Source organism: Paecilomyces variotii (genome assembly GCF_004022145.1).
Source record: "Paecilomyces variotii strain CBS 101075 chromosome Unknown C8Q69scaffold_3, whole genome shotgun sequence".
Lineage (NCBI taxonomy): Eukaryota > Fungi > Ascomycota > Eurotiomycetes > Eurotiales > Thermoascaceae > Paecilomyces > Paecilomyces variotii.
Window position 1 is genome coordinate 2204941 of NW_021167142.1, and position 14133 is coordinate 2219073.

The window sequence follows — 14133 nt, forward strand, 5'->3', positions numbered from 1 at the left end:
ATGCTGCTCAGACTCCCTCTGGGACCGTCTCTCGTGGCCGTAGATAAGTCCCATCCACGGATCTAGCCCGTCGCACATCTACTGCGTCTCATATTCAGCAGTTTTCGGGGTATCAGCACAGAATTTGAGCGTCTTTTTCGCATGTCAAGGTGCAGGCTGTTTGATGTCAGGAACAGCATTGCGGCTAAAACAACAAACAAGACCAAAGAAGCTTATCGGCCTTTGGGTTTCCCCCCGCATGATTGTCAGCGCGTCTAACTACCGCTAACTACGATGTACTAATTATTTCCTCTCTCCGCCTCCGCAGCGGCGCCAGAGCGGTTCTGTCATGTGATTTGATGACTCAGCCGGGTCTTCCGCCTTGTCTGCTTCCTATTATATTATCCTTTTCTCTACTATCTATAACTATTATCTAGTTAAAACTATTAACTATCCCCCGTACACCAGGCTGCGGATCAGAGCAGAATTGAACATCCAGAAAATCTAATCTCTTCATCTACCCTGGCCCTGTTGTAGTCAGGGTGACATCTTCGCCAGCGGTTGAAATTCTCCATCCCTCAGTTCCAGATGCTTCCTCGTCCAACTATCCTGCAGCGGTCAGCTGCCATGTTCCGCCCGCAACTGCAATTGTCGCATGTGCACAAGAATAATCTCTTCCCTTATTCTAGAACATTTACCGCTTCGCCTCGTTGCAATTCATCCGGGGGCTCCAGTTCAATAAAGGATGGTGTAAGTGGTTGTTGTTTTTTTTCCCCTCCCAGTCTCCCTCAAGTCTGTTGCTGTGTGGCATTGTTTATTTATTTTAACGCTATATATCTATCTAGCTGGCGGCATTTAGGGCTTTTGGTCGTCCCTTCGCAAAGGTCTTTTTAGGTGCTATCCTCACTTATCAGATTCTCTATTGGACCTGGTTCAAATTGGAGACGGATGAATCCAAATTGGAAAAGAATGGTCTGTCTTCCCTATCCCATTGCTGACTGCCTCTTGCACTGCCTTGCCGGTTCCAATTCTAACTCTCCCTAGGCCAGATTGCTGCCTTGGAGGATAAGGCGAGAGAAATGATATCGACGCGGAAATGAGCTTGTACATGTATTTTGTGGAGCGCGGTATTTTGAGTGTCTTGTAGTTTCGCCTCTAGCGATCGTTCTGCACAGTAGATTCAGTTCTAACCATACTTTTGCCGTTCCAGCCACCCCCCAGATTCCTATCATACATATGGCCTTCCTTGTTTTCTCGTGACGCCGCAAATATCCCTGGCTTCGTAAATCTATAAATAACCAAGCCCAGCTCCGCTGATGGCCTCCAAGTCCGCTTTGATCTCCCACTCATCCGCACCAACGCGCGCGGCGATTTCCATTTTCCGCTGTCTTCCCAAGTCCAACCATCGCTGTAGTAAAGTCCCATCAATCATGCCGCGACCACCGATACCGTCGCTCTCTACCGCTCGGTAGGCACGGGGATTCAGCCCGCATGGGTGCTCCAGGCTGTTGATCAATTGCGACTGCAGGGCTGACAGGCGCCTGTACGACTCCTCGGAGACCGATGTTATGAGACCTATCAATCCGGTTTGGGTCGTAACCAACACTTGGTGTCTCGGGACATAGACATCTATATCCATCTCGTCCGAATTCGAGACCACAAGTTCTGAAGACACCACAGTGCGAGGTAAGAGCGTCATGGTCGAAGCGAAATGGCCCATATGGAAGGTGCTGCGGTCCAAAAGTCGATCTCCGTTGGATGACTTGGGATCTGATACAGAAAACACACGCAGTCAGATTGCAGGTTTTCAAGGCTAGATATCTTCTCTGACTTACCTTCCGGGTCATATTGCAATACATGCAGATTGCAATCGCTGTCGGAAACTAGGATGTACAGCTTGTTCGCATCTGGGAGGAATTCCGCTGCTACAACCTCCAGGTAGTCGGCGTCCTTTCCAAATAATGTCATCTTGTATGGGTCCTCCTATTACAGAATCAGTTAGCAATGACCCGACCCGCAAGTAGACACATGGTGCGTTTCCAGACCCGGGGGTTGCTGAGTTGGAAGGGCGCAGACAGAAGATTCTGCCTATCGAAGGAAGCTGTTGGGGTTATTACCGAGTATCCCGTGAACCATAAGCCTTTCAACGCGTCTCCCAAAATACATAACCCAGTACCCTTGAGCTCTTTCACCACATTTACGTAGCATTGCATATCCATGAAGGCAACAGGGAGCAGACTCCCATCCTCTTTGAGTCCTCTCACCATGCACTTTTGTCCTTGAGCTACTATCAAGAAGCCTTGGCCTCCGATGCCTGACAAGCCAGTTACGGCCCCCTTCACGGGCTCCTTTCCCACGAGTTTCAACTTGCGGTTTGCCTCCGGTCTCTCTGGGTCTGGCACGACTTCGATGACGTCAAAAACATAAATGCAGCCCCGAGAAGCAATGTCCTCTCCTCGGGCGAAAGCAGTTCCGACAACAATAAGATCTTTGCGCTCATGAGTATGTTCGGAGACTTCAAGGTTGATGTTCTTGACTGCCATGACACGTTCCGCCGGGGCGAAAGGATAGCTATCACGGGCGACACGTCAGATACGTACATAGGTTTCATATGCAAGATCACCTACCTGTCTATAATTGACCACGTCCTCGAGCTCATGATCTTAACAGAACTCTGATCGATCTGCGGAAGGAAAGAAATGACTAATGCACGGTCAGGATTTGCTTTCCTGGTAGGAGGCTACTTGACAAACCTTCATTGCGCCATTCGGTATGGACCTCGTCATCATCGGGAAGTTTGAAGTCAGACTTGTGGCTTGTTCCGAGAATATACGTCCCAGATGAGGATGAGTATGCCAGGTGATCAATCTCTTCCCCTACTGGGATCCTTCGCGTTGTCCACGGGAAATGGAATTGCGTATCACGGGGCAATTGACACAACCTGACGACATCCTGCTGGTTGTCAGCTTAGATAGAACGGTTTGAACGATGTCATCAGAGTACTCACGTTAGAGTCGAGGTATATAAAGCCCGAATCGCCGTTAGGAACATGGAGACTACTGAGACCACGCACATAATCTGCTCTCAAGCGTATAATATGCGGCGTGGTGACAGCGGCCTTGAATATGAAACTCGGGGACGCGCCAGGCATGAATACGACGCTAAAACCAGAGACATCTGACAATGAACGTAACGGTCTTGGTCGTAGCTGTGCGTCTGCATTTGATTTTGCCGCGGCCTCAGAAGGAAACCTTGGCAATGCGTGATTACTCTCCTTCAGGAAGTGCAAGTCTGTGGAGGTGGCTGCACTGTTCTCGGTGGCCATGAATGGCCTGTAAATGGCCAGGTCATCGGTACCCGTTCGAACCTATCACTGAATTAGATCATGAACTTAAAGAAAGCTCCAGGAGACATACAATCAAATAGGGGGATTTGCTCCATTGGTCTCCAAGGTCAGCAACGCATATTTCTGTCAAAGTCTCTCGGTTCGATGACCGTCTGAGCGGTGCGTCTTTGGATAGAATTGGAAGCAGTGAGTCGACACATTCAATAACAGATACCGACCGCAGGTCGGGGAATTGGAAAATCTGATTGCGCCTGTTAGTGTCTCTCTTATAGCTCCCAGTCCCAGGTTTATACGCTAAGTAAAGGGGATCCTCACAAAAAGCTTGCATTCCGAGTTCAGCGCAAACAGGAGAAAATTATTTGTGCTTTCCGTTGACGGCGCTGGAGAAAAGACGGACTGCTTATCGTCATAGAGACTGCATGAGAGCCATCGCCCGGAACTGACTTCTTCTGGAAGGGGAACTTCGTCCAAGTCACCACTAGCGTCTGCTTGCAGAATCAACAGCGTTGCATCATCCCGTAATATAACCAGATAGGGATCAGCGAAGCTGGCAGCCACAACTACACGCTCATCACTGGTATCTTCGTCCCAGACGGGATATATTTGAGCCAATCCAAGATCTGGTCCATTAGCTTTGAAATTAAAGAGGCAAGTAGGGTAAAAAAATGACACTTACTTTTGTCATAGCTCCTAACCTCACTTTTCAACACTTGGACGACTCGCGTCCCTCTCGCTAGTGTGCCAATATCGATCGTGTAATCCTCGTTCGGGTTGAACTCGGGGGCCTTGAAAGCCTCGAGTTTGCTGCCAACCGAAGCGTACACCAGAGATTGCTCTTTGTCGCCAGATTCTATCTTCGAGAGAATCACATAGCGGCTGACCTCGTTCTCTGTGGGGCCATCCACATTTGATAGCGTCGCACGATCATTCACAGTAACCGACCAAAGACAGTCAAGATGATCGAGCTCAAGAGAGCTGATTACGTGAGGGTCAATCTCACGCTTCAATACCACAAGACCACCGCTTCTGCCTGAGCCATGAGAGGCCACTAGCTCTAGTTCTGCCGATGCAGCGTTATCATTATTGCTGTTGCCGCTTTGTGTTCTCTGCGATTTGCCCAATGCTACATCTCTCAAGGGTCCCAGGTTGGGAAGCCTATCGTGAAGTCGAAAGTTATAGCTTCCGATAATCGAGCTGTCTTGCACCGATGTAATATCCTGCAGAGAGCCACTCGGTGCTGTGGAATACAAGTCATCCTCGTAGTTGTAGTCGTCCTCCTCCTCGTCTATATCTGAGACGTCGCCCAAATCGTCTGCGCTTTGCCTCTTATGCACGCGCGACTTCGTGGATGATGTATTACTCCAGCTTAGAAGCAGCGAGTCAGCATCTTCACTACCGAAAAATATTCGGTTATGGCTGAGAGTTGCTGAGCAGGATGGGGCAGCTTCGAGGATATTACCACCGCCATTCGCCGAAATAGGACGAACCGATAAACCGGATACTGATCTGCCGTCCAGTTTGAAGCTCACAAGGATCATATCACCACTAGAGAGGACCAAGATCAGATCGCCTTTGTCCATATCAAGCTGCTCAATGTGGCAGCCTTCCAGACGAAGAGCCAGGTCTGACTGATCTGCCATTGAAAAGGCCGAGACTTGTCTTGAAAACTCATTGACACCGACCGCATTTGTCTTTCCAGCTTGATCCACATGCACTAATTCGTTCGATCCGATGAGAAGCGCTCCACCGACAGGGGAGGGAAGAGCTACCACTTTGAACAGGTCGCTGGGGAGTCGAGCAACCGACAGTAGGGTCGTGGAGGCGCGTTGTTCAAGATCAAGCGTGAAAACTGCGTAGAAGACGGCATCTTTTCGTTCATGTAACAATGCATTCGAAGTGGCCACTTGCGAATATAATATGCCAAATGTCGGTTCTCTATACTCATATAGGAACGCCAGGCTAATAGGATGGAGCAGGGACGGCTCCAGGGCAGTGAGTGGTAAAACGAAGGATGGACCGTACGGCGTCCGATATAACTGCTGTTCTTTGTTTGCAGTCTCTGATGTTTCCATCGTTTCTTGTTCGCCATCGAGGCTAGGGTCATAGTCATCCATCACCAAGTCATCACCGGGCTGGTGGAAGGGTATGATAGCCAAGTTACGGATACCAAAATTCAAGATCGCACATCTGCTGGTGGGATCCACGGTAAGATGGCTACCGCAGCTGCTCAAATCCGGTACCCAAGGGCTACGGGTCAGATCCTCTTTCTCGTAATAGTGGACTGAGATAGTAGAGATTGCATGGCGCTCCGGATCCCATTCAATCAAACTCAGTTTGGCATTGCGGAAGGCTATGAGTATAGCCTCTCCTCCGCTCTTCGAGTTCATGATCTTCACAGGACTCATGTCCGTCACTGTTCCGGATAGAGCGTACTCCGCTACCAATACCAGCTTCCCATTCGGAGCTCGTTCAGGCCGACGGGCCTTGTCTTCAGCCTTTCCATTCTCTCCAGATACGACATCAATCAAGGAAAATATCTGCAAGAGTGAGGTCTTAGCTACCACCAGGTTGCTGGCAGTAGCTGAAGTAAACGGAACGGACAGGGCATGAGTGACCCCGGAAGGGGGTAATAGCTCTGTATAACACTGCATGTTTTGGGTTATCGCAGATCCGATGGGACCTTAAATCCAACTTAGATATTGACCAATCATATAACGAAAGACATTGCGATTGACTGTAGTTAGAACTGGGTATGATTCCGCTGGCCTTTAAAAGCCCAGTGTCTCTGGGATCAACCTTCGGGAGCTTCAAAAGCTCGCTGGCCCACAACAAAGAGCCCGAGCTTCAGAGCCGGCGAATTGCACGCGGGGCGCCAAAAGGCCTATCCTGATACAGAATAGCGCCCGATGATAGCACGGTCACCACGTGATCGTTTATTTGATGTGATGACGATCGTCAAAAAGAACATATGAGATGTCTGGATAAGCTACTCAAGTGTCCAGCCAACACCATTGCTGAACAACTATATTGCCTTCCTGTGAACAGGTCAGCTTGGCGGATTCTCTCTGTCCTTGCCGTGTAACCTACTATCCCATCTTGTTTGGAGCTACATCCCAAGCGATGCTGGCCAGCTTAATAGGCAGCTAAGAATATGGCGCTTCTGCAGTCCTCTCTAATCTGGATCGGATATGCAATTGTCATATCTATCCTGGTCGCAGCTGTCTCTATTTTTGTATATGTGTACCAGAGTCCTCGCGATCGCTCCCCATCAGTGAGCACAGTCAGCATTCTCACAATCACAGCCTTGCTTGCGACTGTGCTCTTGCTGCCAGTCGATGTCGCCTTAGTGTCATCAACCACATCTTCGAAAACAGGGAAGCGAAAAGACTGGGCTACTCAAGATGAGGTTGACAAGATTACCTTCTCCCTAACGGTCATCTACTACTTGCTTTATTCCTTGGATGCTCTGCTCTGCCTGCTGGTGGTGCCGTTCACATATTTCTGGTATGAGGAATACGACGAGGTAGCCGCCTTGGAAGGTGAACAGTCGTTTGGACGACGATTCTGGGGGGCTTTTAAGTATACGATAGCGTTTATCATCGTGGTCGTCGTGCTCTTACTAGTTGGGTTTTTTGTTCCCATCTCAAGGAAGAATGACAATCTCGATTTCGATTTCTTCCGAAAATTACTACTTGAAAACCGTAAGTGCCCTTCAAGGTGACTTCGGCTATGCGTGACTAGATGACTGACCTGTGTACGCTGTTGCAGATGGTGAGCGGGCTCTCATGTTCGCTCTCGGCGCGCTAACGACTATTGGGATATGTATTTATGTCCTATACACTTCTTCGGGCCTTGCTCTTCTCCCGATCTCCCTCATCAAGACCGCACCGTCTATAGCCAACCCATCGTTTAGAGCCAACACTATCTCGCAACTGGAAATGAACCGTGAACGCCAGCGTCAGCTAGAAGGTCGCTGCGCCGGTAATCCCGATCACCTATCATCCAAGGACCGTAGGGAGCTTGATGCTCTGGTCCGAGAAGAGCGGACACTAATACGGCGCCAGCGCCTCATAGAAGAAACTCAAGGAGCAGGTAAAAGCTGGATAATACGAGTGTGGTTGAAGATCGAAACAATACTCAGACCATTCAAGCTGCTGGTTGGAATAGTCCTCCTTATTATTGCATTACTAACGTGGGTGTCGATGCTTCTTACCGCGATTGATAAAACCAAGAACTCCATTTGCAAGCAGCGATGTGGATATATCCTCGGCAATGTGAACATCTTCAATCCGGTAAACTGGATCTTCGTTGAGACTGCAAAAGTCTTCCCGGTCGACTACGCCATTTTTTCAATCCTTGTGCTACTCTTTTTCAGCGGGTCTGTTGTTGGTATTGCCACCATCGGTATCCGATTTCTGTGGATTAAGATTTTCCAGATACGCAGAGGCCATACGTCCCCACAAGCTCTGCTTATCAGCACAATGATGTTGACGTTGATAACTCTCGCTCTGAACTACTCGATCACAATGATCGTTGCCCCTCAATACGCGACGTTTGGGCCACAGACATTCTGCGATCGCGCTTCTGGATGGCTTGGTGGACAGCCTGACTGCAGAGATAACAAGCATTTGATCAAGCCGTGCTCTGAAACGGCGGACAACCCTTCTGCAAAAGCGGTGTGTACGCCTAGTGTAGTCAGTACCATATTTAATCGTGTGACATCGAATTTCCCTTTCTTCGGCGCGGTCTTTTTCTGGGCTCAGTTTGGATTTCTCGGTAAGTCTTTGACACCCTTCCCTCCCTGAAGATCATATTTGGATTGGTCGAAGTGATATTAACCGATATATTGTCCAGGGATCTATCTCATTGTCTTTACCACGACACTCTTCCGTTCACCCAAGCTGTCTGAAGACCAGATTGATGAGGATGCTCAGGAAGCAGAAGAGGAAGGGCTATTAGCTCGAACTGCCAGACGCTCTCATCAGACGTTCTAAAGAAGTTGCTTACAAAGCCCAGGAGAATTTGGCACGCATGACACAGGCCGCCACCAAGTAACCACTCGACTCATCAGCTCATTAGCTCCTCGACTCGCCCGCTGGAAGGGAGGACGGAAAAGAGGGACCAGAGATAGTATGAGTACCCATACTGGGATATTTGAATCACGCATAGTGCTACAGTCCCGGGTCTTCGATACCTACACTTTTCTTGTGAAGCTGTTGGCCATTTTCAAAACTTCAATCTGCATTGGTTCTATATGCAATGCTGGGACAAGCTCCTGTCCGCTATGACTATTACGATTTAGGGATATTGAACATGTAAATTAACGCGAATGACATGATTAACCTTTGTAAGATGTATTAACATGATTTGCTTGCCAAATCCCTCCTTCATTGAGGAGAACACGCACATGTCCGTATACGAGGTTGTAAATTCTATATCGCTCAATATAGCCTTTCATAATTCCGCTGAAATGGAGGCTTCCCCGTATCATTGTTGCTTCCCCCGTAGCGGTAAGATATATTCAATCTTCACATGATTTCGACCGAATGTGGTCCGAAATCTTCGAGCAGCTACTCCAGACCTGGACTGCTTGCAAAGGGGACGACGTTTCGATCGCGTGAGACGACAGTGAAGAAGTCTCCAGGTCAGAGCTGATCAATGTCGCCGATCAGAAGCCGTATTCCACTTCTAAGCGATTCCGATCTTTAGCTAGAGAAGCGTATACTCCAATAGCCCGCAGAGGAGAAGATAGCGTCGAGGATGGAGATGTGCAGGACAGGCAGTGATCGCAGGATGTTCAACAGATCGTATATCACCAAATTTCTGATTGCACATCATGTATCCGCAGAAGAGTAGCGTAGAATATTTTGGCTCCTCTGTTCAGCCCTCGAGCAGAGCAAGGGCACTTTCGAATGCTTTAACGACATTTGCATCTACATTGGGCATGATCAGTATATTATCATTTCATAATAACAGCACATTATTCTTACAATGCTTTTTCTTATCTTCTAACTTTGTCTCAGAGTTCTGCACATGCTGCATACGTGTCTTGAACCTGCCGTAGGAGTTAGCACATCGATTCATTTAACCAGGCAAACACAGAGCGGCATCAGACCTTTTAAAGGCTCGGTCTTCGTCATAGGACACTGCAACCTGTGACCAGGTCATAAACACCTGACTCTTTTGTCAGTAGGGCTTTCTTTTGCTTCTGATGGCCGGTTGCTATGTACCTCGAGCAGCTTAGCTGTTTGGTCCCGTAATTCCTGCTCGGCTTGGGCATGCGTCTCCATTGCGGTTGAAAATTTCTCCTGAAGAACCTCCCAGCTACATTCGTGGAGGTTTTCAAGCGTATTTTCTAGGTCAAACCGATCATTCTGCGCACCAGGGGCACTTTCCGAGATACCTGGGGAGAGAGCTTTTGATGACGAGTGCTCCGAAATGTCATCGCGAGAAACAAGCTCCTCATCGTAGTCACTCGTTTTCTCTATCCCTGTTGTTTGCATCATGACAAATAATAGAAGTCTGACATCGATCAAGCAGGATGCTGGCAATAATAGATTCAGAGAGGTGCTGTTTGCGAGATACTTGCAGAATATGGTACCACCGGTGTCAACACAGGTCACAGGTGGGCACCGGCCTTAGTAGCGATCACCAATAGCTTCTGATAACTATCTGCGCTGGATTGTCGAACTGATCTGCACAAACTAGTAGTTATATTATAGCAAAATGCTAGAAAAAAGTTTTCTTTTCAAACATCAACATTGGCCTGGATTCATGGAGTCTTCAGAAATAAGGAGCAGCCCATCGCAGGCGAGAGTCATGTTTGGGCTGTCAGGTGACGTTATCTGCGGACATCTGCAGTTCCCGACCTGGGTGTCGGAACCGTCACAAGAGTGCTATGGCAGATGCCTTCCGGTACTTCACACGCGCATAACTCTCCTGGACAATACCATAATCCCTGGAATGAACACTTTGGTCTACCAGAGACTAAGCCATGAAGGCTCTCGGCGGTTGCTTAAATTCACTTGCTGAGCTGCATGGTTCTTCTGCCCGACAGCTTCAACCTTCTTCGAATAACCACGAAATGATCATGGGATGGCAGCACCGTTCTCCAGCTACTTCATCGATCCCTTACCGAAGCGACCAGATATGAACTGCCACATCTGCACCGTGTGCTCTCGCTCCCCAAATTCGCGGCGGCCTTTCTACTGCTCCACATGCGCTCGTAATCAGCTCTATCAATTACGGGTGGAAAATGCCCAGATACTGTTGGAAAAGGATAATGTCAGACGCCAGGTCGAGGCTATAGTTATTAGCGGAAATGAGCATGGCGAAGAAGGGCGAGCGAGGATTCCAGCCTCTGATGTGCAGGAAAGCTCTCGCCGCTGGTCCATCCATGCCACGCATAACAAGGAGTCTCAGTCGTCCGCGAGAAAGAAAGCGATCACTGAGTGTATTGAATCTCTCAAGACTAGCATCCGAGAGAAACGCAGCGACATAGTCCGACGTAAAGCGGCTCTAGCCCAGCGACACTCGGATGCCGAATCTGCAAACTACCAGTTCGCGGAGCGCCGGACCGCGGTGTTGACCGGCATTCAGAACAATATCAAGAGAACTGAACATCTTTGGCATGCCTTGCATAATAAGACAGCCGAGTCACGTATATTTCTCTGTCGTGAGGCTGCCAGTCTCTATGGGTTGAGGCAAAACATCAAGAAGAGAAACGGTGAGCTCAAGGAGAGCTATACAATAGGCGGGGTGACTATATTGGATCTTCGTGATATGAATGGTATGTTGTCTTTGCCCTCCTTGACAGTATCTTATGGGTACTAATTTTTGCATAGGTGCTTCGCCCACACAGCTATCCACAGCCTTTTGTAACATTGCCCATCTACTTGTCCTAGTTTCTCACTATCTCTCACTGAGACTTCCGGCTGAAATCACACTTCCGCATCGGAACTATCCTGCATCAACAATATTCCCACCCGCTGCTTCCTACCTCTCGCGAGATGTGAGCTTCCCTGGAATGTCTCCTTCGCATTCGTCATCCACTAGTCCTGCAGCATCAAGGACAGTAGATGCGCGTCCAATGGCTCGACCTAGACCTCTCTATACAGACAAAACACTTCCAAAACTCGTCAAGGAAGATCCTGTGTTTTATGCTCTTTTCTTGGAGGGTGCTTGTCTGTTGGCATGGAATATCTCTTGGTTATGTCGAACTCAGGGAATCAACGTCGGATCAGACTCATGGGAGGATGTCTGTAATTTGGGAAAGAATATGTGGCACCTGCTAGTTGCACCAAGCGCCCAAGCCTCAACTGTTATGAGAGTGCACTCTGGCCCAGACGTCCAGGCAAAACTCAAGTCCTTGAGACACTCCCCGAGGACTAGTATTCAAAGGACGAAATCGTTCCCCATGCTTGGCCACTTTTCTCACGGAACGTCTCATTCCTTTCTAGGTGCAGTAGATGGCACAGAGTTCATGCGAACGTGGAGACTACCGACGCCCCTAAAGGTTTATGACAGACTTAAGTCGGTACTGTTGGGTGAGATGGCAAGTGCGGAATGGGAGCTTCTCGAGAAGGAGTGGGATGATACAGGAGAGGACCAATCTCAGCCCACCTCCAGCCAGCCTCCCCTGAGTCAAAGCAATACCGAGAGCATACTCTCCGGTGCGACTGAGGTTAAATCACGGAGTCCCGATAATACGACGGCAACGAGTGAGCGCATTGGTACTCAGGTGGACCCCGATCGAGCAAAGGGTACCAGCGGCTGGACAAAGGTCAAGAGCAGATAGCGAAGCTTCGTATTATAGACTACAATGTACGTACTATTGGCATCTAGTGACTATTTGGTTGAATCTGCTACATCCGTAAACTCATGTTCATCTGCAAGCGATCTCCGGGCAACATACCTTAGCCGACTATCTGTTCTAGTCACCGCCCGCTGCGGTACTGCCGGACCCTCCGCGGCCCACTCCAGATGTCCGGAAGAACAACATGCGGATTCCCTATCGGAGTCGATAGAGCCTCGACAATCACAGACGTTGCGCTGTGCACAGAGCGAATATTCCGCATCTCCTTCGGGGCCATGGATGTGGCGGAAAAGCGACACGGTTCTATATCACTGCAAAAATGGACGCGGTTCACATAGAATCCAGCGCTGCGGCCGGAGACCTCGGTGAGTGTCCTGACCTCCTCCGCAGCAATGTTTTGTCTTATGTTCTGTACAACTGAGGTCGAATCCATTGGGCCATGATGTGTCTCTGGAGTTTTGAATTATTCAGCCACAAGCTTGACCAATATCAAACCTTGAAGTAGTACTAACTCCTCTCCTATTGTGTTCAGGGGCCCGACAGAGTATCCAGTCTTTAGCGGATTTTCCGATTACCCTTCTGAGAGCAGAGCTCCAGCGCAGGACTGGAAACGAAGTGGTGACTAGAGGGAACGATGATGGATCAACTTGTGGCACGAGCAAGCAGGGATCGTACAATACCTCGTTACATGTGCTGGCGCTGGTCCTGATTCTCGGGTTGAGTACGCTAGGTAAAGGCGATCCTCCCCAGAAAGCATTGACTACATGTGCTAATATATCCATATCCAGCGTGTTCATTTCCCGTTATCGCCCGTAGATTCCCACGCCTCCCGATCCCTCGTCGTTTCCTGTTCCTCTCGAGGCACTTCGGAACCGGGGTGTTGATTGCTACAGCATTTGTTCACTTGCTCCCAACCGCCTTCATCTCTCTTACTGATTCATGTCTCCCCACCTTCTGGCATAAGAGCTACCCTGCTATGGCTGGCTTCGTGGCCATGCTCTCAGTCTTTGTGGTCGTCACCGTGGAGATGTTTTTCGCCATGAAGGGCGCACGTCATGTACATGGAAGCGAGTATGACAATCTCACCCGCGATGTGGACTATCAAGATGCAGAAGACGAGTATGCACGACCTATTAGTCAGGGCCACCGTTCTTCGCTACGACTTGAGAATATGCGAAATCATCGCCCTCAAGGAAGCGTCTCAAGAGATATGGACGGATCGTCGGAAAGACTAGTACCCGCAGATGGTCACGAACCTTATGATGAGACAGATGGGGACAAGGATAGCGAGGATCTCGATCTCGAGACTTTGGACCCGTATAACGATCAAAATACTTTCGCCCAGGGGCGTGGTCAGGGCTTTGGACGCCGCAATTCACGCACTCAACCAAGCAGTCACAACAACGGCTTGCACAGCTTTGGCGGCCATCATAAATCCGATATCCAGCATCAGAATCCGCAAAAGCAACTTCTTCAATGTCTTCTTCTCGAAGCTGGCATCCTGTTCCATAGCATCTTTATCGGAATGGCTCTCAGTGTCGCGACGGGGACTTCATTTATTGTCCTTCTAGTAGCCATATCCTTTCACCAGACCTTTGAGGGATTCGCTCTCGGCTCCCGCATCGCCTCCCTTATTCCTGACCTTTTCCCTCCATCTTCGCCAAGGCCATGGCTCATGTGCCTTGCCTATGGAACCACAACTCCCATCGGACAGGCCATCGGCCTGATTCTCCACAATATGTACGACCCGACCAGCACAACTGGCCTGCTGATGGTTGGTATCACAAACGCCATCAGCAGCGGGCTTCTTCTTTTTGCAGGCCTCGTGGAACTTCTAGCCGAGGACTTCCTCAGCGACTCAAGCTACGAAACACTTAGCGGCAAGCGCCGGGTCGAGGCTTGCGTGGCTGTTGGCTGCGGAGCAATGCTGATGGCCTTCGTTGGCGCTTGGGCATGAGGACAATTTGAGGGTTTCCTTTTTTGTTTTGTGGAA

General features: G+C 49.3%; 4 protein-coding genes across 4 annotated transcripts; 2 read left to right on the plus strand and 2 right to left on the minus strand.

The window, feature by feature from the left end:
• Nucleotides 1-1178: 1178 nt before the first annotated feature.
• Nucleotides 1179-6113, minus strand: C8Q69DRAFT_221638 (putative cleavage and polyadenylation specificity factor subunit A). The gene is made up of 9 exons (XM_028626300.1): nt 4002-6113; nt 3641-3945; nt 3396-3566; nt 2987-3346; nt 2733-2931; nt 2607-2682; nt 2097-2550; nt 1815-1962; nt 1179-1749 (listed from the first exon to the last, which is right to left on the minus strand). Exons 1-9 carry the CDS (start codon nt 5974-5976, stop codon nt 1268-1270), a joined length of 4170 nt encoding a protein of 1389 aa, XP_028486880.1. The 5' UTR covers nt 5977-6113; the 3' UTR covers nt 1179-1267.
• A 186-nt stretch (nt 6114-6299) lies between these two features.
• On the plus strand, nt 6300-8663 carry C8Q69DRAFT_462870 (putative LMBR1 domain protein). Its single transcript, XM_028630341.1, has 3 exons — nt 6300-7026; nt 7094-8101; nt 8180-8663. Exons 1-3 carry the CDS (start codon nt 6477-6479, stop codon nt 8317-8319), a joined length of 1698 nt encoding a protein of 565 aa, XP_028486881.1. The 5' UTR covers nt 6300-6476; the 3' UTR covers nt 8320-8663.
• A 217-nt stretch (nt 8664-8880) lies between these two features.
• C8Q69DRAFT_221754 (hypothetical protein) lies at nt 8881-9941 on the minus strand. Its single transcript, XM_028626303.1, has 4 exons — nt 9556-9941; nt 9441-9499; nt 9316-9380; nt 8881-9258 (listed from the first exon to the last, which is right to left on the minus strand). The coding sequence occupies exons 1-4, from the start codon at nt 9829-9831 to the stop codon at nt 9206-9208; spliced, it is 453 nt and encodes a 150-aa protein (XP_028486882.1). The 5' UTR covers nt 9832-9941; the 3' UTR covers nt 8881-9205.
• Nucleotides 9942-10420: 479 nt separating this feature from the next.
• Nucleotides 10421-14097, plus strand: C8Q69DRAFT_443629 (UV radiation resistance protein and autophagy-related subunit 14-domain-containing protein; the record flags this gene model as incomplete). Its single annotated transcript, XM_028628933.1, has 6 exons — nt 10421-11114; nt 11170-12107; nt 12141-12148; nt 12369-12505; nt 12673-12870; nt 12929-14097. 6 exons carry the CDS (start codon nt 10421-10423, stop codon nt 14095-14097), a joined length of 3144 nt encoding a protein of 1047 aa, XP_028486883.1.
• Nucleotides 14098-14133: the final 36 nt, after the last annotated feature.

Excerpts from the sequence above, each read along its gene's own strand:
- C8Q69DRAFT_221638 (XM_028626300.1), bottom strand. The coding sequence starts at position 5,976 with ATGCAGTGTTATACAGAGCTATTACCCCCTTCCGGGGTCACTCATGCC. Across the intron at positions 3,347-3,395 it reads GCAAATCCCCCTATTTGATT|GTTCGAACGGGTACCGATGA; the intron begins GTATGTCTCCTG and ends ATTCAGTGATAG. Across the intron at positions 2,551-2,606 it reads ACGTGGTCAATTATAGACAG|CTATCCTTTCGCCCCGGCGG; the intron begins GTAGGTGATCTT and ends CGCCCGTGATAG.
- C8Q69DRAFT_462870 (XM_028630341.1), top strand. The coding sequence starts at position 6,477 with ATGGCGCTTCTGCAGTCCTCTCTAATCTGGATCGGATATGCAATTGTC. Across the intron at positions 7,027-7,093 it reads AAAATTACTACTTGAAAACC|ATGGTGAGCGGGCTCTCATG; the intron begins GTAAGTGCCCTT and ends ACGCTGTTGCAG. Across the intron at positions 8,102-8,179 it reads GGCTCAGTTTGGATTTCTCG|GGATCTATCTCATTGTCTTT; the intron begins GTAAGTCTTTGA and ends TATATTGTCCAG.
- C8Q69DRAFT_221754 (XM_028626303.1), bottom strand. The coding sequence starts at position 9,831 with ATGATGCAAACAACAGGGATAGAGAAAACGAGTGACTACGATGAGGAG. Across the intron at positions 9,381-9,440 it reads GAAGACCGAGCCTTTAAAAG|GTTCAAGACACGTATGCAGC; the intron begins GTCTGATGCCGC and ends CTCCTACGGCAG. Across the intron at positions 9,259-9,315 it reads AGAAGATAAGAAAAAGCATT|ATGCAAATGTCGTTAAAGCA; the intron begins GTAAGAATAATG and ends TGCCCAATGTAG.